The 22309-nt window shown below is 21.6% G+C and overlaps 4 protein-coding genes across 4 annotated transcripts; 1 reads left to right on the plus strand and 3 right to left on the minus strand. All coding sequences in view use genetic code 6, as the record gives it.

Annotated features, from left to right (window-relative positions):
- Positions 1–1853: 1853 nt before the first annotated feature.
- On the minus strand, positions 1854–7597 carry TTHERM_00248270 (tetratricopeptide repeat protein; the record flags this gene model as incomplete). The annotated part of the gene is made up of 2 exons (XM_001023857.2): positions 1854–6564; positions 7140–7597. The coding sequence occupies 2 exons, from the start codon at positions 7595–7597 to the stop codon at positions 1854–1856; spliced, it is 5169 nt and encodes a 1722-aa protein (XP_001023857.2).
- A 2325-nt stretch (positions 7598–9922) lies between these two features.
- On the minus strand, positions 9923–13617 carry TTHERM_00248280 (YLP motif protein; the record flags this gene model as incomplete). Its single annotated transcript, XM_001023858.2, has 3 exons — positions 9923–9975; positions 10077–12937; positions 13160–13617. The coding sequence occupies 3 exons, from the start codon at positions 13615–13617 to the stop codon at positions 9923–9925; spliced, it is 3372 nt and encodes a 1123-aa protein (XP_001023858.2).
- Positions 13618–14606: 989 nt separating this feature from the next.
- On the plus strand, positions 14607–15385 carry TTHERM_000248289 (tetratricopeptide repeat protein; the record flags this gene model as incomplete). The annotated part of the gene is made up of 2 exons (XM_012799949.1): positions 14607–14954; positions 15122–15385. 2 exons carry the CDS (start codon positions 14607–14609, stop codon positions 15383–15385), a joined length of 612 nt encoding a protein of 203 aa, XP_012655403.1.
- Positions 15386–15558: 173 nt separating this feature from the next.
- TTHERM_00248290 (YLP motif protein) lies at positions 15559–20112 on the minus strand (the record flags this gene model as incomplete). Its single annotated transcript, XM_001023859.2, has 2 exons — positions 16707–20112; positions 15559–16592 (listed from the first exon to the last, which is right to left on the minus strand). The coding sequence occupies exons 1-2, from the start codon at positions 20029–20031 to the stop codon at positions 15559–15561; spliced, it is 4359 nt and encodes a 1452-aa protein (XP_001023859.2). The 5' UTR covers positions 20032–20112.
- Positions 20113–22309: the final 2197 nt, after the last annotated feature.

Raw genomic sequence — 22309 nt, forward strand, 5'->3', positions numbered from 1 at the left:
TTTTTCTAGAGATTTCTTCCCATAAATTCATTAAGAAGATTCATTTACCATGCAATCTTTTATACTTATTGATTTATTTAAAATACAATTGCTTAGTTTTAGAGATAAGAGCTGTTGATTTAATCTTAATATAACTCTTCTGCAAACTCATAAATAATTTAATTGTTAATAAAATAGTAAAACCACAGGCTAATAAAGGTAGTTACAACAAGGATTAGAGTTGGAAAGATAATTATGGTTGATATAACTAGTTAAATTTGATTTTATTTTAGTAGTTATTTTATAAAACTCAACTTATTCAGTTTCTTTTTCATTTATTTTGTTGTTGGTGTAACTAAGATAATTAGAATGTATTTATTTATTTGTTTTTTTATTAATTTTAATTTTAAATGCATAAAAATCAGTATTTGGTTTTTTTTACGATTAGCTGATTTTCTGAAAGATTACTAACTTTTTACAAATTATAATACAGACAAAATTAAATATTGACCTCAAATAATATTTAAATGCAATCAAACTAAATATCATCTATAATTCATATTTCATAAATGATTTATACTTCCTCTTCCTTGAAAATTTCTTTTCGCTTTTTTCAATTCAATTTACATATTTATCATCCCTCATTTACATGAAAAACAACTGTGTAATTAAATATTTAATTTAATTTCTAGCTCACTAAAATATTGAAAAAAATGTAACAATATATTTTTATAATAAAATACAATTATTTTTAATTAAATTTTAAATAAAACTAAATTCTAAATGGTTATACTTAAATGTGTTTTGAATTTTAAAAATAATCATTTTTCAGACAAACAAATTAAGTTTACTACATAGTTAATCAAATTAAAAAAATTAAATATATATTTTATTTGCAAAATTTTTATTTTTTTTTTCTAATAAATCCATTTTTATTTATAAAAAGCATAAAATATTTAAAAATTTTATAATTACTATTAAAATACAATTTGCTATAATAACTATATAACTTCAATAATCTTTTAGTTTACATTCATAGATTTTATCTAAATATTAAATAATTTACTTTTTCAGACTCTCTTTTTTAGCGATTTATATTTCGACATAATCTTAGAGATTTTCAGGTATAATATTTAAAAAAATCTAATGTGACCTCATATATAAGAAATTTTTTTTGTGACATTAGAATATGAATTAAAGATAGATACTAAAATATTAATATTATACATAAAGTGGTAAATAAATAAATTAGGTAGGTAGTGTTATATAAACTTATATAATAATAAGTGTAAAATATTCATAAGTTGACCTAAAAATTAAAAAGAATAAATATTTATTTTTTGATCAAATAAAGAAATTAAAATAAAATAATAACTTAAAATAAGTAAAATATTTTCTCAAGTAAAATAGAATTCATTATTTAATAAAATAAAGAAATTGATTAAATATTTAAAGGTATTTAATTTGATTCATTTTATGGAAATAATTGTAATTTTTAAAAAATATTTATTTTATGAGAAAGAGTACAATAAGAGATTTTTATTGAAAACATATGAAATAATCTTTATTAACTTACATTTAAGTTGTCAATTTTTAAATTAATCACAAAATATTAATATTTTGAATGATAATACCAAAATATTTTTCAATATTATAAATATTCTAAATTCATTTTTATTTGAGAATATATTCTGGTACATCACTAGTTTTTTTATTTTATTTTGAGATATTTCTTTCTATCCTTGCTTACTGGCTTACTTAATTACTTTATTATTTTATTATTGCTATTAAAGAGCTGATTTTTTTTAAATGAAATTAATTTATGCAGCCAACATAAAAATTTAATAGATTTTATTAATTATTATATTTAATTTTCAAAAATATTCTATCATCATAGGTATAAGATTATTTTTGACATGCTCTCTTTGATTATAAATGTATTGGAGTAGCTTTTATTCACTGTTAAAAAATTTAATAATATTTTTTCCAGAAATTATTATATCTTGAAGTTCATCATACTCATAAGTTTGTTGTTGCTAATTAATCACTAAAATTAACAATTAAATATCTAGATTAAGCAAAAGCTGACTCAATTCATTTATAAAATCATCATTTTTAAATTATAGTTGTAGATCTGTAATATAAATTAAAATGATCTAATTTTATTTTTAAAGTTAAAATTGCTTATTTTTTTAGCTCTCTTTATATTTTTTCAAAGAAAGATAAATATTTATTTTTTCTTTTGTACTCAAAATGAATTATTTAAGAGCTGCTTGTATTCCTAAATGGAATATTTCCTCTGAGTTTTTATTAATCTTTTTATTATTAAACTATTACTAATTTTCTTTGGCTTAATGGTAAAAATCGTTTTCACCTTTAACTTAATTTTCTTGTTTACCATTATTATTTTAATTATTTTCTTAGTTTTCTGATTAAAATTAACCAGCAATTAAATAATCATATTAGTTTGAGTAAAAATTATTTTTTTAATTATTCGTTTAAATACATGGGCTTATATCATCATTTTGAATAGTTTGGGGTTATTAAATTCCATTAAATTAATTCGAAAAGGTTTCATTTAGTATATTAAGATTTGTGTTCGAAGAATACTATTTTAAGCTTATATTTGACTTGCTTAATTAATCATAATCTAAATGTTCGTCTCCATTATGTTAATCAATTTTAAAGGTGTCTTTCTACACATTTGAGAACGAAGAATCTAAACGAAACGTTTAATTAATAATTTATGTTTCGTTTCTTAAACGATCGCCTTCTCCACCGTTTATTAGCTTACAAGGTGAGGATTCTAACCATTATTGTTAAAAATATTTTTATTGGCTTTCAATTTTATCAAACATTATCGGTGATACTTCTCTGATATTAAATTCTTAAAAATTCCTATTTTTACTTATTGAGTTAAATGAATTCTAAATATTTTGGTTGAAGTCACAGTTTTAGTTTTGTATATTTTCATTTAATTTTTCTTTTTTACTTAACTCATTTTCTAAAGGTCTTTACTTAATTGACAAATCTTTTTGCCTTTTATGTTATCCCATAAATACTGGTAAAAAATTAAACTAATAATTTGGAATTATAGATGAGATTGATTATTAAAGCAATTAATTTTATATTTTTTTAATTTATTAATAATTTTTATTTAAAAAATTAGAGATTTTTGAGTTTGTTTAAGTTTAAATCTTATTATTATTACTGTAAGTATTTTCTTTTATATCTAATGAACGATTAGCCCCATCATATTTAGATTCTTCATTTAAAAAAGAATCTTCATTATTTTACTTCACTAGTTACTTTTATATAATACTACTTTTATCTAATTTACACACACTTTATTTATTTCTATTTGATGCTAATGGGCTAATTTCCTTTATATCTTCATCTTGTTCTCCTTAGTTATTATTTACTTAATGTTATCGCCCTAAATTTATGTAATGTGAATCATTCTAAATATATTTTTGAGTATAAGAAATGAGCAATAGCTAAAGTAAATGTGGGTGGGATTTTATAATCTGGATATATATTTAAGCCATAAACTGTTCAAATATACTTTCATAAAAAGAATAACTGATTAATCCGAAAGAATCTTAGTCTTTAAATAGAATATCTTTGAGTAGGTCTGAACTTATTTTACAAACTTTTTTGTTGCTCTTCCTTTACTGACAGGCTGTTATAATATAAACATGAAAATTGCAATTCATTAACTGCTCATATGAATTTTTCATTTCTTCTAAGTCATCAGCAAAAATATTATTTCTACGAAATATATCAGATAAAATATTTAAAGCCTACGCCTTCAAGTGAGGTAAATAGTATCTACAAGATTCTAAGGAATTAGTTAAAATTGTTGCAGCTTTATTAAAATTTTAGCTTTACGCTAAAAACTAAGCCTAACTCAAAGCGTAATACAAAAAATTCACATCTGAGCTGAATTCATATTTAGAAATTTTATCTGTATTATTGCATTTCTTAACTTTGTAAAAAGATAAAAACTTCTTTTTTGTGTTAGAGAGCATATTCAGTTGTATGGAATTTAAATAGTTTGATTTCCTTGCCTTTTTGTGATTTACTTATTTGATTATTAGTGTGTCTTTCTTCCTATTTGTTTTGTATTTTTTTTTAAAAGATGATTCTTTTCTTGTTTTCATATATGGATCTTCTTAGTAAATCGATTCTTTTTTTACTTTAAGATTAGATTCTTAATTTTAAAAGATTGAGAAAGATAGATTTTTTTATATTTGCTTTGCTTGCTTTTTTTAACTTTAGTGATGCTGGATACTATCAAAAACTCCTTCAGCAAGACATGATAATCGCTTTTAATTACTTTAGCTGTAAATTTATTCCTTTTCTTACCCCTCTTTAAATTTTAGTGTTTACTTTTTTACTATAGACTTCTTAATAGGAGACATTAAAACTTATGAAGTGTTAATTTAGCTAATTTAATTACTGTATACTGTTAACTTTTTTTAGAGAAATAATGAATCTTCGGTATTCTACATGAACAAACTATTTTGAAGAGCTAATAATTTATTTGAAAAGTTTGAGATTGTTTAAGGTTTTTCTGATTATATTTCATTTTAGTTATTTTTTTGTTCATAGTTTTTTATATATAATATACTTATTTTTTTTAATATATCCTCAGCATTTACCGTATCTTTAGATTGAAAGTATGAAATCAATATTGGATAGTAATTGAACATTTCTCTTTTAAAAGATGGAGGAAGAAATATTTTACTTATTATTGCATTTTCTTTAGCAAGTTCATAATAAATATCCCATAAACCAGAATTAGAATTTAAATATTTTGATAGGGATTTAAGTAAATTTTCTTTTCTGTTAAATAGATTCCAGTAGAGTTATTCATTTTCAACTATATCTTCAAATTAGAATGGAATTTCTTCTTTTTCATCTATCTGATTATACTTACCAAAACTTAATTTAGAACTTTTATTTTTGTTTTCAAGGATATTCATATTAAAAATAGAAGTGAGCCTCTTTTTTTATAAAGAAAGTTCTTCTTTTAAATTGTCGTGGGCGTAGATATTTAGCTCGTATTTAGCAAATATAACAGCTTTTTAAAAATTTTCTACAGATTCTTAATATCTACCACTGTTGTAATGAATTACTCCTATATTATTATAGCACACTCCTAATGCTCTATAATTACAAAATTTTTCAAAGTACTGAACTTGAATATTAAGATTAAGCAAAGAAGTACTCTCATTTTACTTAAGTATATTAGAGTTAGTAAATTTTAAAATTTTAAACATATTTTAGAAGCTGTTTAACAACTACTGTGTATCGCTAGAAAAGCAAATACCATCAAAATCTGAATTTATGTTAAATTCAAATTGTATTTAATCTTCAAAGCTCAATATTGAAACATCTGATTAAAATATTTCTTTTTGGCTCTTAAAATTCGTATTTGTCATTTGATATGTAGCTTGTTATGAATCTTTGATTAAATTATTACTCAATTGCTAAATGCTTTGGTTTTTAATTTTGATTTACTTTAAAATATTTGTTAAATGAATAATAGGATGGATTAATAATCGCCCTAAGATTATCGAAAAGTAAAGCTAAAAAATGGTAGCCAATATTATTAAGACCCAACAACAGTAGCTAAATATTTAATTGTAGTATTTTATCTTAATTTAAAGGTCATTAGAATATTAAGTCATCTTCTCTTTCGAGAGCACATCCAAAAAGATAAATGCGCTTTTGAGCTAAAATTTTTTAGAAGAACTTCCTCTCTTTAATGCTTCAAAGCTAGGAATTTTATCAATCATAATGATGAGATTTTGAATTACAAAACACACAGTCCCATTTCTATTATATTAGAATGTTCTCTAAAGTTATTCTGAATCTATCTAAAGCTCATTTATATTATCTTTCTAGTCTAGAATGTATTGAGACATCAAACTAATATTTTCAATGAAAATCTATGACTAACTTTAATCTTGGAGGTAATCTGTCTCTGCTTATTAAATTTTTAAGATTTGATCTCTTTTAATATTTATGATAGAAGAATCGTAAATAACCGTCAATTTTCTTGGATCCAAAATAATTTAAAATTTAGAGTTTTATCCAAAATTTTAAAAATATTGAGGAGTTTAAGTTAAGTCTAAAGTTATGCAGAGTACAGAATATTTTTCTGCTTAAGAGTTGGGATCTTAGTTAAAGTACCTCAATCTCCTCTAGCAAAAGACACTTGCTAAATAAGGATTAGCATTAGTATAAAATATTTAAGGATCATATAGAATTGTAGATATATCGGCCATAGTAGGTTTATAATAAAACCTACATCTAATATCAAACTTATAAGTGCCATTATAAGGACACCCTGGAGGAATAGGGTATGTTGTATAAGTTGTATTTATGCTTGTCATATAAATCAGACCATCATAATCATGGGCATTAAAAATGTCTTTGATTTTTAGCCACATATTATTCTAATTTTAATTATCAAACTTAATTGCTTTCCAAATCGAATCTAATCTATAACCATCATACAATTGTTTAATCTATCTTTCATCTAATTATTCTAAATAGCTAAAATTTACATGGTGCCTATATATTTAAAAATATTAATTTTAATAAGAAAATTAATTCATTCCTTATCATATGTGTTTGATATATTATTTTAATCTATTTTTAATTCTTACTAAATACTTTTAAAATTTAATTCTCAAAATAATTAAGAATAAAATGTAATTTATGCAAAATTAGTTCTGAGCACTTTAAAATTGTTAAATTATCTTAATATATTGATAAATATTTATTCATTTTATTATGTCAAGAATATTTAATTAGTTTTTTGATTACTACAATGTACTATTATTTTTAATATTAAATTTATAATAAAGATACCTTAATAATCATTCATTATATATATTTATGACTAAATAAATATTTTGTTTATTTCAAATTTTTAAGAGTTGTCTTAATTGAATCAAAAATAAGTGACAATAAAATAATAATATATTGAATAAACATATATTTATTTATATATTAATCATATGTTGCTTTATAGTAAGCTGATTAATTAGATTAGAAAATAGATTAAGTAAAATTAATTTATTCTATAACTCATATGAGAAAATTATTTTAGATTGAAGTTAGTTATGTAAATAAATTAAAATTACCAGACACTCGTCTATATTGAGTTTTTCAAAAACATATTTAATACAGTCTTGTTTTCTTTCATATAAAATGATCTATCTATATTATGGATTGCAGGAATATGTTTAGAGTTTTTAATTACTGCACCAAGTAGATTTTTGCCTTAAAATTCATTAAGCAAGTTTATCTGCCAAGGAATCTTTTAAACCTGTGATTTTAATTAGAAAACTACAGCTAAATTTTATTACTTGGAACTTTCTATTTAGTCTTAAAAGAGCTATTCTGCGAAGTCATTGATTAGATCAACGCTTACATTCTAAGAAAATTAAATGCTTGTAAAAGTTGCGAAGGTTATTATTATGGTAGGAAATAGGGTTATAAATACTATTAGAATTTAAGTTAAATTGTTACTTATGTAAGCTTTTAACTAATTAGATATTCTATGCAATTTATTTTATTTTTTTTAACTTACTTCATCCATTTTGCTATCTTTCTTATTAAATTTTAATAGTTTAAAATATACAAATGCGCTAGTTAATTATAAATTATTATTTCAAAATAGAAAATTCATGTTGAAAACTTTTTCATTATTTTAATAATTGATTTTGATTAAAAATTGATTGATTTTTAACACAATTTGATAAGTAATACTTTGTAGTACTAGTTTTATTTATTAATATTACAGTATCTCTATTGCCAGAGAAAAAAATTTAAATTAATTGCCATAAAATGCAAAATTTTAATTGCATTTTAAACTCGTAATTATTTGATAATTTAATAATCAATTAAAGATAGTAATAGTATTTAAATAGTTATGTAACCAACTAATATTTATTTATTTATTCACAACTATGAAACAATAATTAAATATCTTTACCTTTTGAAAGACCTACTTTCTTGTGTCTAATTTATTCAAATCAGTATTTTATGAGTATGCCATTTTATCTAAATTGATTTTAAGTTTCTGATCTTCTTTTTGTATTTAAAAATTTTATGAAAACTTATCAATCAGTAAAATATTTAAAAATATCTTATCATCAAAGAAAGCTTACAAAATTTTATAAGTATACATACCTAATTCTGCTTTTTTTTATTAGATTTATAAACCAACTATTTGAGTAAGAAACAATAAATAATTAAATTAATTATTATTAAATGATAGATAATTGTTAATATTATATTATTATAAAAGAAATTTATTTTTTAAATATTCAAAAACTCATTGTGTAAAATCTTTATTTATAATTCCAATTCTTGGATATTGTATTATTTTTAAATCTTTAATTTCATAAAATTGCATTTTTTAAACAAATAATTTGAAAAAAATTTTATGAAATCATTTTAAATCTTTGGTTTTATATATATTGCTTTTGCTAATAAAAGATAAATTATAAATTTAATAAGAATTAAGAAAGAAAAATACCAAAATTGTTTTTTATCAAAAAAAAAATGTTAATTTTATTTTTAAAGTTATTGTTTATGAAAAAGTTAAAAACATAAATTAGCACAACAAATGCTCATTCAAAAATATTCAATCATCATTGGAAGAAAGTAATTTTTAACATGCTCTCTGCAATTATATATGTATTGAAGCATTGTTTGTTCATCTTTAAAAAACAAAATAATTTATTTTCCTTTTATAAAAATATCTTAAAGATCAGAAAATTCTTCTAAAGATTAAGAATGATTCTTCGAAAGAACTAGAAGTTAGATATCCAAATTATTTAACAATAAACATAATTCCTTCAATAAATTTTTATTTTTAAATTGTAACTCATTATCAGTTGCATAGATGATAAATTTTTGTATGGTCTTTGGTAATTTGAACTATTTTGTTTTTATTTAACTTTTAAATGCATTCAACTCAAGATAATAATTGATTTTATTTTTTGTGTTTAATATAAATTACTTCAAAGCTGCTTGTATACCCTAATGAAATATAAATTCAGCACCATATTTATCAATTTTATTATTGTAAAATTACATTCTTTGTTATTTTTCATTTAAATTATTTTTAATTTAATCATTCTAATTTTTCTAAAAATCAGCTTTCTAACCATTTTTACTTTTTTATATCTATAATTGCTGTTAAAATTAACTATCCTATTTCTCTAAAATATATGCTTATACATTATCAAAAAGTTAATAATGAGAATTCTTCTCCTTAAACCTATTCTTTAGATACCGTTTGATATGATTTTATTTTGAGCAGTTGATAAGCTCAATGTTAATTTTAGATTTATTATATTTGTTAAAATTAAACTTATTTTTAAACTACCTTGTACAATAATTCATACTAATTTATTCTAAACTATGTATATCATCTGAAAAATTATTACTTAATAGATTAGTAGGTGAGTTTGTATTTTAGCTTTAAATTCCAAAATCATAATTTGAAAATTTTTATACATTTTTCGTATCACAAAAATTAATATTATTCTCTTGAATTTTTGAGTTTTCTTATAAATTCTATTGTTTTATAGAGCTCTTGAGATTATCTAGAGTATACTATTGTGACTCAAAATTCGAATTTTCATTTGTATATTCTTATCTATTATCAAATAAGCTTTGGTTCTAATAATTTGTGTTTATTTTTTGCTACTTTACTTAAACTTGTCCATATTTTTAATTAATCTAAAATATATTATTTTAAGTAAATGGTATATTTTTATTTGCTTAAGATGAGGTATTTTAAATTATGTTTTATTAAGTTTAATTCGCTTGTTTGTAAAGCTATTCAAAAATTTTATCTACTAGTTAAATATTAGATTGAAGTGTTTTTAATTTTATCTAGGAAATAACTTACTCATAAATATGGTCTTTATACTGATAATTTATTAATCCAAACACATCCTCCTACTTATGAAGTATATAATTATATAAATCACTGCAAATTTAATATATTTTTTTCTTATTTCTTTTTTTCTAACATGCTGAAATTACATATACATGATAATTACACTCTGGCATCTATTCATAAGATGTCTTCATTTCTTCTAAGAATTCGTCTTTTATGTTGCACTAGCTAAATATCCTATGTAGCATATTTAGAGCTTGCAACTTTAAATGAGGTAAATAGTATTTACATTTTTCAAAGCAGTTTGTTAAGATAGTAGCTGCTGTATATTAATTATTAATTTTAATTTAATATTAGGCTTGGCTTAGAGCGTAATACTAAAAATAAATATCTGAATTAAATTCATAATCTTCGGATTATTAATTTTTTTTTTTAGTTTTTTTAAGCTTGTAAAAAGTAATGTTAGTTTATTTATCTTATTTGTTGGTTCTGATTATTCTTGTTTTTTAACTATTTAATGGGTATTAACTAGTATATCTTCTACTATATTCCATTGAATATTAATTTTAGCACAAGTTTATAAATTTTTAATGAAACTTTTCTTACTTTCCCTTTTCTAAATTATCCTAAATATTTTCTTCTCTTTATAATTTGCTTCTGTGCTCTAATTACTTTTTAAATATGGAGTTCACTTTAGGTCTCATATAATACGTATCTATGTTTTAGCTGCTTTACTCTAAATTTAATTAATTTTTATCATTGGAGTTTTTCTTTTTACTTTCATATTGAACTGTATCTACTGAGTTATTTTATGTTTCAAAAAAATTTTCTTTTATTTGAAGTGGATCTTTTTATTTTTCTTGGTTTATTAACTCCTAAAGCAAAAAAGACTCATCTTTATCTTATTTCTGGGAATTATTTGAAAAACTTTATCCCTTTTTGCTTCTTATTGAGTTAGGGTTTTATTTTTTACTTTCTCTAATAGGTGATATCAATAGTTAACCTACATAACACTCTTTATTTTAATAGAAAATTTCGTTCATAATTTAGAATTGACATTATTCTTATTTTTTATTTTTTTAGTGCTCATTTATTTCAAATTTATTAGTATATAAATCGCTAAGTATATTCAAAGTATCTTTAGCCCTTGACAATTCATTAGTAAAGTAAAAACTCTTTAACATTACGTAATGAGTTAGCATTTCTCTTTCTTTTGATTAACCTAAAAAATTCTTAGTCAATTGCAACAACTCTGAACCCTTTTCTTAGAAAATATCCCACATACCTGGGTTGTCTATCAAAAAATGAAATAAAGCTTTGACTAAATTTAATTTTCTGTTATACAAGTTCTAGTAGAGCTACTCAATTTCCTTTAAACTGTAAGTATCTTCACCTTCTTATTAAAAATTTAAATATTCCAAATATGTGTCCTATTTGTTTTAATCTTTTATGTTTTAATTTTCAGATTTGTGTTTATTACTGCTGTCATATTTTGGATTATTGTGGGAATAAACATTTAATTCGTAGTTTGCATATATAATTGATTTTTAAAAATTTTTTATAGACTCCTAGTACCTTTGATTATTGTAATGTATTACTCCTATATTATTAAAGCAAACTCCCAAAGAACTATAATTCTTTATACTTTCAAAGTGCTTAACTTATCTATTTAATTTTAACAGCTTGGCGCTTTCATCTTAGTTAAAAAAATGTTTATTTATTGATTGTAAAATTTAAAACATATTTTAAAAGATGAATAGTAACTCTTAAGTATCTTGAGAAAAGCAAACACCTTCAAAATCCTAATCAACATCAAAACTGATTTAAATTTAATTAAAACTATCATTATCTGAATAATATGATGATTTTGATTTATCAGTAGTTAGACAGGGCGAATCTAAATTTTAAGTGAATTATTTTTTTTTTTAAACTGACTTTTTATCTTTTTAACTCACAATCTAAATTTATTTAAGAACATTTGTCAAATGAGCTATTGGATATAAAATTTGGTAACCTAAAATTATAGAATAATAGAGCTTAAAGCCAATTAATATAATTAGAAGAGATAAAGAACAATAAATTTGCACATGATTTAAATTTTCAATAGAATCTGTTAGATTTTAAGAATATTGAGTCATTTTTTATTTAGATATCAAATCGAGATAGATAAACACGCCTTTGAGTTAGAACTTCTTAGAAGGATTAATTTTCTTAAGTGTCTCTCCTTTTGGTACTTTATCGATTACTGTGATGAGATTTTGTGAAACAAAGCATTCTGTTCCGTTTCTGTTGTATTAGAAGTCATTTTATATAGATTTTGGGCTTAAGTTTAGCTCTTTTATAGAGTCTTAGCTATCTAAAACAAATTAAGACATTTATTTTATATTTTCTAAAAAGTTTTGCCCATCAATTTTATTTTATAAAAAGTCTATCTCAGTTTAATACAAAGTATTTAATCCTACACTGGTTATTTTTTATTAAGAATCATATACAATAGTGAGTTTTCTAGGGTCTAAGACAATTTTTGCAACTGAATTTGAGGCAAAATTAAGAAAATAATTTGAAACTTAAGAAATATCTAAAGTGATACAGAGCAACGAATATATCTAGCCATCATCGCTTAGGTTTGTGTTTTAATACTTTAATCTTCTTTGACAAAAGATACTTCCTAAATAAGGTGTTACATTATTGTAAATAATTTAAGGATCAAAAATAGCAATAGATATATTGTTCATAGTTGGCTGATAGTAGAATCTACAACGCACATCAAATCTGAATTATCCTGTGTATGGACACCCTGAAGGTATTTCATAGCTATTATAGGTTATGTTTTTACCTGTCAAATAGAATAACCCACCTTAGTCATACCCTATCTGAATATCATCTATTTTTAGATACCTTTGATTTTAATTGTCATTTTCATATTTTATTGCTTTCCAAATAGAATCTTATCTCACAGCATAATCCATTTATTAAATTTAAATTTAATTAAGATCTTTCAAATATGTTTCATTTACTTAATGCCTTTTTTTTAAAAATTTTCTAAGTTAAAAAAAAATTATTTTTTTATCTTTCTAATTAAAAATTGTTACTACTTTAAAAATCTATCATTATTGATTCAAAGAAAATTAAAAAATAAATGGTTCAATTTTCTTAATTTATTTTAAATTTAAAATTTTTTTATTGAAAAATGAAGCTGATAGAATTTATCTTGCCAAAATATCAGTAAAGTTAAATTTTATTTACCAAGAGCTAACGTATATATCATTTTTCTAAAATAAGTTCATGATTAAAGGATTTTCATCGTTATTATAAGCTCTATCGATATTTAGAATAGTAGGAATATGATTACTGTTTTTTTTGACTTTATTCTAAATTAAATTTCCTTAAAATTCATTTAAAAGATTAATTTGCCATACTAATTTCTACATTTAAAAGTTAAGCTAAAAAACGATTCCAGTATTTAAGATTTAAGATGCTTAAATCTGATCTTCAAAAAGTTTTTCAGCAAACTCATCTATTAGGTGTTAAGTAATTAATTGCGATATTTTTATACTTAAAAATGTAATAATCATGCAAAATACAGTGGGAAGCAGCATCAAAGCTATTATTGTTAAATGTGTTTTATTAGAATTGGCAAAATTAATTGCTCTTTAAATTAAAGCAACTATTTTTTCTAAATATTTATTTTATTTCAGAGGCATATTTCTCGCTAATCTTTTTTGTTCTACTTTATTGAATAGATTAAGTTTTCTTAATATTATGAATAAAATTAACATAAAAAATTTATTCAATGTAAAATAAGGCTTTTTGTTCTTTTTTTAATTTTTCGATTAATTTTTAAAGCTATTCTCTTTATTAAAAATTTATCTTCATAAATATGCTTTTCAACAACGTTAAATAAACAAAGCTTTAAAATGTTTGCTCTAATGTTATTTGACTTTAATTTTAAATTATTGATGATGCTCCATTCAATTAATAGAATTATTCATAATTTCTCAAAGTAAAAATTCATTGTCTTTTTAAATGAATCCTTGTAATTTATTTTGGTTTAAAATTATTAGATTATATTTTCTTGATTAATTTTTAAAATTAATTTAAACAAAATAAATACATAAAAAAAATAATATTTTTTAAAACCAATTTATAAAAATCTTATCTACAAAATAAAAAAATTAGTTTATTAATGTTAAAGAACAAATGAAAGAAAAAATGAATGACGTTAATTAATTAATATAAATAGTGATGTTATTATGTACTATTTTTAGTTTAATTTTATTATAATGAATAGTATTGCTTAAAAATAATAATCATACATAATTAAAAAAAGTTCAGCTTTTTTGCAAATAAGTAGGCATTCTCTTTTCACAAAGGGTATAAGAAATTGAATAGGAAATAAAAGACAAAAATAATTTTAAAAGAAAATTAGTAGGAATTAAGAAGTCTAGCCATTTTATCAAAATAGAATATAAATTCTAGTATAACAAATAGCAAGGCCTCTAATTAATCAAATAAATCTTATAATTATCGCCATAAGATTTAGATGCTAGAATAGATTTGTTATTGATTTAACTAAAAATCAGGGTAGTAAGTAAAGAAGATTAGCTGAAGTTATTAAAATAATGCTTTTAATAAGACTCTCTATATTGGAGGAATTTCTATGTAGCGGGTATATTATATAATTTCATGATAGATGAGTAATAGTCAAGACAAACACATTTTAGAGGAAGATATAACTCATAACTCTAGTAACTAATGGATTTTAAGTTATCTTACTTAAATTTGTTCTTATAAACCCTCTATGAATGAAATAGTAAAAGAATGCTTAAATTAGATTTTAAAATATGACATGTACAACAGCGATATACTGAGATACATATCTTATATTTATGAAAGTTTGAAAAATGAAAAAGAATCACTATTTTTCTTAGAGCAATCTTTGAAATTAAATCCTAAATCACCTTAAACACTTAATAATATTGGATAATTAATTAGAGCTTCTATGAAAGATCATATAAAATGTATTGAGAAATGTTAAAAGGTAATACTAATGGAATTATTTAGATTAAATTTTTAAATTATAAAAATATTTTTTTTAATTATTATTTAAGCATTTTATTTTGTAAGTAATATTTAATAAGATTTATTGCGAATCCTAATTTATGTTAAGAACTGATTAAAATATGACATTTTGTTTTAAAACATTAGGCCATAAAAATAAATCCTAAGATAGTAAATGCATATTATAACATGGGTTTAGCGTTTTAGAAATGTTATAAGAATTCAATAGTTGGAAAAAAGTTAAAAACCCCATATCAAAAGTTGTATGCTTTGTTAAAGTAATAAAATAAATATTAAGAAGCAGAGTATTGTATGATAATTTCAATAAGTTTTTATTTAAAATTTGAATGCTAACTAGCCTTCTTTCTTTTTTTATTTTGTTTTGTTAGAATTTATCAGATCTACCTGTGATTTTATTAAAAATAAATGAATTCCTTTTAATTTTTTATGAAAAATTAATTTTTTTGGGCACTTTTTTTTGGGCAAAAAAGATACTTAGTGAATGCCTTAATTAATGAGCATTTACAGTATATAACTAATAAATTTAATAGATTTTATAGCTTGCTAATTATTATATTTAATTTTCAAAAATATTCTATCATCATTGGCATAAGATTATTTTTAATATGCTCTCTTTGATTGTAAATATATTGGAGTAGCTTTTATTAACTGTTAAAAAATTTGATAATATTTTTTCCAGAAATTATTATATCTTGAAGTTTGTCATGCTCATAAGTTTATTGTTGCTAATTTAACACTAAAACTAACAATTAAATATCTAGATTAAGCAAAAGCTGGCTCAACTCATTTATAAATTCACCATTTTTAAATTACAGTTGCAGATCTGTGATATAAATTAAAATTGTCTAGTTTTATTTTTAAAGCTAAAATTGTTTATTTTTTTAGCTCTCTTTATATTTTTTCAAAGAAAGATAAATATTTATTTTTTCTTTAGTACACAAAATGAATTATTTTAGAGCTGCATGTATTCCTAGGTGGAATATTTCCTCTGAGCTTTAATTAACCTTTTTGCTGTTAAACTATTACTAATTTTATTTGGCTTAATGGTAAAAATCATTTTCATCTTTAACTTAATTTTCTTGTTTGCCATTATTATTTTAATTAGTGTCTTAGTTTTCTGATTAAAATTAATTATTAATTAAATAATTGTATTAATTTTATTAAAAATAATTTTTTTAATTTTTCGTTTAAATGTATGGGCTAATAAAATTATTTTAATTAGATTTAGGCCATTTAATACCATTAAATTTATTTGAATATGTTTCATTAAATATATTAAGATTTGTTTTTGAAGAATGCTATTTTAAGCTTGTATTTTACTTGCTTAATTAATCAAAATCTAAATATTCTTCCCCATTTGGTTAATCATTTTTGAAGATATCTTTCTATGCATTTGAGGACTAATAATCTAAATGAAAAGGTTAATTAAGAATTTATGTACGATTTCTAAAACGATCACTTTCGCCACTATTTATTAGTTTACAAGGAGATGACTCAAAGCATTATTATTAAAAAAATTTTTATTGGCTTTCAATTTTATCAAACATTATTGGTGATTCTTCTCCAATATTAAATTCTTAAAAATTCTTTTTTTTACCTATTTGGTTAAATGAATTTTAAATATTTTAGTTGAAATAATAAATTTAATTTTTTTTATTTTCTGTTTGAAAGAAGGTCTAATAAAAATAATTATTTAGTTTTTCTTCTTTACTTAACTCATTTTCTAATGGCCTTTACTTGATTGACAATGTTTTATTATTCCTGTTAGTATTTTCATTTATATCTAATGAGCAATTAAGCAAATTATATTTAGGTCCTTGATTTAAAAAATAATCTTCTAAATATTACTTCGTGTATTACTTATAATAAGAGCCACTTTTATCTAATTTATTCTTTATATCTTCTTCTTAAATTCCTGTGTTATTATTTATTTAATATTATAACCCTAAATTTCTGTTATGAGAATCATTCTAAATGTATTTTTGAGTATAAGATATGAGCAATAGCTCGAGTAAATGTGGATAGGATTTTATGACCTGAATATATATTTAAGCCATAAACTGTTCAAATATACTTTCAGAAAAAGAATAACTTATTAATCCGAAAGAATCTTAATCTTTAAACAGAATATCTTTGAGCAGGTCTGAACTTATTTTACAAATTTTTTTGTTTCCCTTCCATTACTGGCAAGCTGATATAATATAGACATGAAAATTGCAATTTATTAACGACTAATAGGAATTTTTCATTTCTTCTAACTCTTCAGCAAAAATATTTTTTCTACAAAATATATCAGATAAAATGTTTAAAGCCTACTCCTTCAAGTGAGGTAAATAGTATTTACAAGATTCTAAGGAATTAGTTAAAATTGTTGCAGCTTTAGAAAAATTTTAGCTTTACACTAAAAACTAAGCCTAATTCAATGCGTAATACATAAAATTTACATCTGAGCTAAATTCATATTTAGAAACTTTATCTGAATTTTTGCATTTCCTAACTTTGTAAAAAGATAAAAACTTCTTATTTGTGTTAGAGAGAATATGTAGTTGTATGAAATTTTAAAAGTTTGATTTCCTTGGATTTTTTTGATTTTCTTTTTAGATTATCAGTGTGGCTTTTTTATTATTTCTTTCACTTAGTTAACTATGCTACTAATTTGTATTGTATTGTTTTTAAAAAAATGATTATTTTGTTGCTTTCTTATTTGGATCATTTTAGTAAATTTATTATTTTTTTACTTTAAAATTAGCTTCTTGATTTTAAAGGATTGAGACAGGTATATTTTTTTATGTTTGCTTTGCTTGCTGTTTTTAAGTTTAGTGATACTGAGCACTATCAAAAACTCCTTCAGCTAGACTTGATAATCGCTTTTAATTACTATAGCTGTAAATTTATTCCTTTTCTAACACCTCTTTAAATTTTAATATTTACTTTTTTACTGTAGACTTCTTAATAGGAGACATTAAAACTTATGAAGCATTAATTTCACTAACTTAATTACTGTATTCAGATAACTTTTTTTAGAGAAATAATGAATCTTGAGTATTCTAGATTAACAAATTATTTTGAAGAGCTAACATTTTATTTGCAAAGTTTGAGATTGTTTTAGGTTTTTCTGAATTTATTTCATTTTAGTTATTTTTTTTTTCATAGTTTTTTATATATAATATACTTATTTTTTTTAATATATCCTTAGCATTTTCCATGTCTTTAGATTTGAAGCATGAAATTAATATTGGATAGTAATTAAACATTTCTCTTTTAAAAGAGGGAGGAAGAAACATTTTACTAATTATAGCATTTTCTTTAGCAAGCTCATAGTAAATATCCCATAAACCAGAATTATAATTTAAATAGTTTGATAGGGATTTAAGTAAATTTTCTTTTCTATTAAATAGATTCCAGTAGAGTTATTCATTTTCAACTATATCTTCAAATTAGAATTGAATTTATTCTTTTTCATCGATCTGATTATATTTATCAAAACTTAATTTCAAAATTTTATTTTTTTGTTCGCTATTGTCATCTAAGAAATTATTTTTATTTTTGTTTTCAAGGATATTCATATTAAAAATTGAAGCGAACCTCTTTATTTACTAAGAAAGTTCTTCTTTTACATTTTATTGGTTATAGACATTTAGCTCGTATTTAGCAAATATAACAGCTTTTTGAAAATTTTCTACAGATTCTTAATATCTACCGCTGTTGTAATGAATTACTCCTATATTATTATAACACACTCCTAATGCTCTATAATTACAAAATTTTTCAAAGTACTGAACTTGCATATTAAGATTCAATAGAGAAGTACTCTCATTTTATTTAAGTATATTTGAGTTAGTAAATTTTAAAATTTTAAGCATATTTTAGAAGCTGTTTAACAACTCCTACGTATCTCTAGAAAAGCAAATATTATCAAAATCTAAATTTATGTTAAATTCAAATTGTATTTAATCTTCAAAACTCAATATTGAAGCATTTTAATAATAGGTGTCTTTTTAGCTCTTAAAATTTGTATTTAGTGTTTGATATCCAGTATGCAAGGAATCTTTGATTAAATTATTACTCTATTACTAAATGCTTTGGTTTTTAATTTTGATTTACTTTAATATATTTGTTAAGTGAATAATAGGATGAATTAATAATCGCCCTAGGATTATTGAAAAGTAAATCTAAAAAATGGTAGCCAATATTATTAAAACCCAACAACAGTAGCTAAATATTTAATTGTAGTATTTTATCTTTATTTGAAGGTCATTAGAATACTAAATCATTTTCTCTTTCGAGAGAACATCCAAAAAGATAAAAGCGCTTTTGAGCTAAAATTTTTTAAAAGCACTTCCTCTCTTTAATACTTCAAAACTAGGAATCTTGTCAACCATAGTGATGAGATTTTGAATTACAAAACACTCAGTCCCATTTCTGTTGTATTAGAATGTTCTCTAAATTTACTATGAATCTAACTAAAGCTCATTTATATTATCTTTCTGGTCTAGAATGTATTGAGACATCATACTTATATTTTCAATTATAATTTTTGACTAGCTTTAATCTTGCAGGTAATATGTTTCTGCTTATTAAATATTTAAGATTTAATCTCTTTTAATATTTATTATAGAATCGTAAACAACTGTAAGTTTTCTTGGATCCAGAATAATTTAAAATTTAGAGTTTTATCCAAAATTTTAAAAATATTTAGGAGTTTAAGTTAAATCTAAAGTTATGCATAGCATAGAATATTTTTCTGCCTCTGAGTTTGGATCTTAGCTAAAATACCTCAATCTCCTCTGGCAAAAAATACTTGCTAAATAAGGTTAAGCACTAGCATAAAAAACTTAAGGATCAAAAAGAACTGTAGATATATCGTCCATAGTTGGTTTATAATAAAACCTACATCTGATATCAAAATTATAAGTACCATAATAAGGGCAATTCGGAGGAATAGGGTAATCTATATATGTTGTATTTATACTTGTCTTATAAGTCATACCATCATAATTATGTGCCACCAAAATGTCTTAGATTTATAACCACATATTATTCTAATTTTAATTATCAAACTTAATTGCTTTCCAAATAGAATCTAATCTATAACCATAATACAGTTGTTAAATCTATCTTTCATCTAATTACTCTAAATAGCTAAAATTTACATGGTGCCTGTAAATTTAAAAATATTAACTTTAAAAGTGAACTATTTCCTTATCATATTATATGATGTGCTATTTTAATTTATTTTTAAATTTTACTGAAATTTTTTTAATTTAATTTTTAAAATAATTTATATCGAATAAAATTTATATTTTGTTTATTTATGTTTTTGAGAGTTATCTTAATTCTATTAATAAAAATTGACAATAAATATAGAAATAAACTTTAAATATTCATCAAATGTTGCTTTATAGTAAGTTGATTAATTAGATTACAAAGTAGCTTAAATAAAATTGATAAAATGCTTTAATTCATGAGAGAAAAATATTTTAGATTGAGCTTATGTAAATAAATTAAAATTACCAGACACTAGTCAATATTGGATTTTTCAAAAACATATTTAATACAGTCTTGTTTTCTTACATATAAAAGGATCTATCTATATTATGAATTGCAGGAATATGTTTCTAGTTTTTAATTACTATATCAAGTAGATTTTTGCCTTAAAATTCATTAAGCAAGTTTATCTGCCAAAGAATTTTTTAAATTTATGAGTTTAGTTAGAAAACTACAGCTAAATTTTATTGCTTGGAACTATTTATTTAGTCTTGAAAGAGCTATTCAGCAAAACCATTTATTAGATCCACGCTTACATTCTAAAAAAACTAAATGTTTGTAAAAGTAGCGAAGGTTATTACTAAAGTAGGAAATAGGGTTATAAATACTATAAAAATTTAAGTTAAATTGTTGCTTATGTGCGCTTTTAAATAATTCGATATTCTATAAAACTTATTTTATTTTTTTTAATTTACTTCATCCATTTCGCTATCTTTCTTAATATCTTAACTTTAATAATTTAAAATTTACAAATGTGTTAAATATTTATAAATTAGTTATTGTTAGCTATAAAAATATCAAAAGAATTTTATATAAAACATATTTCAAAATAGAAAATTCAAGTCAATAATATTTTCATTAGTTTAATAGTTGAATTTGTTTAAAAATAGAGCAATTTTTTAACACAATTTGAAAATATCATGAAACAGTACTTTTATAGTACTATTCAAGTTTTATTTATCTATATTGATAGTATCTCTATAGTGAGTGAAACAACTTTTTATAATTTAATTGTCATAAAATGCAAATTTTATTTGTATTTTAAACTCATAATTATTTGATAATTTAATAATCATTTAAAGATAATAATAGTATTTATTGGCTATGCAACTTATTAATATTCTATTATTTACAACAATCAAACATTTATTAAATATGTTTAAATTTTGAGAGACAACTTCTTTCCTTTGTAAAATTTATTCACATCAATATAATATTTTAGGAGTTAAATATTAATATTTTATTTAAAAGATTATTGAAAAGTTCATTGTGTCAAGATTAATTTGAAGTTTTCTGATATTCTTTTTTTTGAAAATTTTCTGAAAGTTATCAGTAGTAAAATATTTAAATGTTTCTTAATATAAAAGAAAATTTATAAAACTTATAAAAATGCATAAATACTATTGATAGTTATTTATTATATTATTGTTAAAAAAGAAAAATATATATTTATTATGAAATTTATCATTTAACATCTTTATTTAAAATTCCATTTATTGGCCATTATATTATTGTTAAATCTTTAATTTCATAAGATTACATTTTCTAAACAAATAATTGAAAAAATTTTATGAGATCATTTAATTCGATGATTTTACAATATTATTAAGAATTAAATAAAGAAAAATACCAAAATTGTTTTTTATCAAATATTAAATCAAAAAAATAAAGAAATCTTTATTTTTAAAATTTTTATTTATGAATAAAAAAAATAGTTAAAAACACAAATTAGCCCTACAAATATTAATTCAAAAATATTCAATCATCATTGGAAGAAATTAATTTTTAACATGTTCTCTTTAATTGTATATGTATAGAAGCATTGTTTGCTCTTCTTTAAAAAACAAAATAATTTATTTTTCTTTTATAAAAATATCTTAAAGATCAGAAAATTCTTCTAAAGATTAAGAATGATTCTTAGTAAGAACTAGAAGTTAGATATCCAAATTGTTTAATAATAAACATAATTCCTTCAATATATTTTTATTTTTAAATTGTAACTCATTATCAGTTGCATAGATGATAAATTTTTGTATGGTCTTTGGT

The sequence above is a fragment of the Tetrahymena thermophila genome, assembly GCF_000189635.1.
Source record: "Tetrahymena thermophila SB210 genomic scaffold scf_8254406, whole genome shotgun sequence".
NCBI classification, from domain to species: domain Eukaryota; phylum Ciliophora; class Oligohymenophorea; order Hymenostomatida; family Tetrahymenidae; genus Tetrahymena; species Tetrahymena thermophila.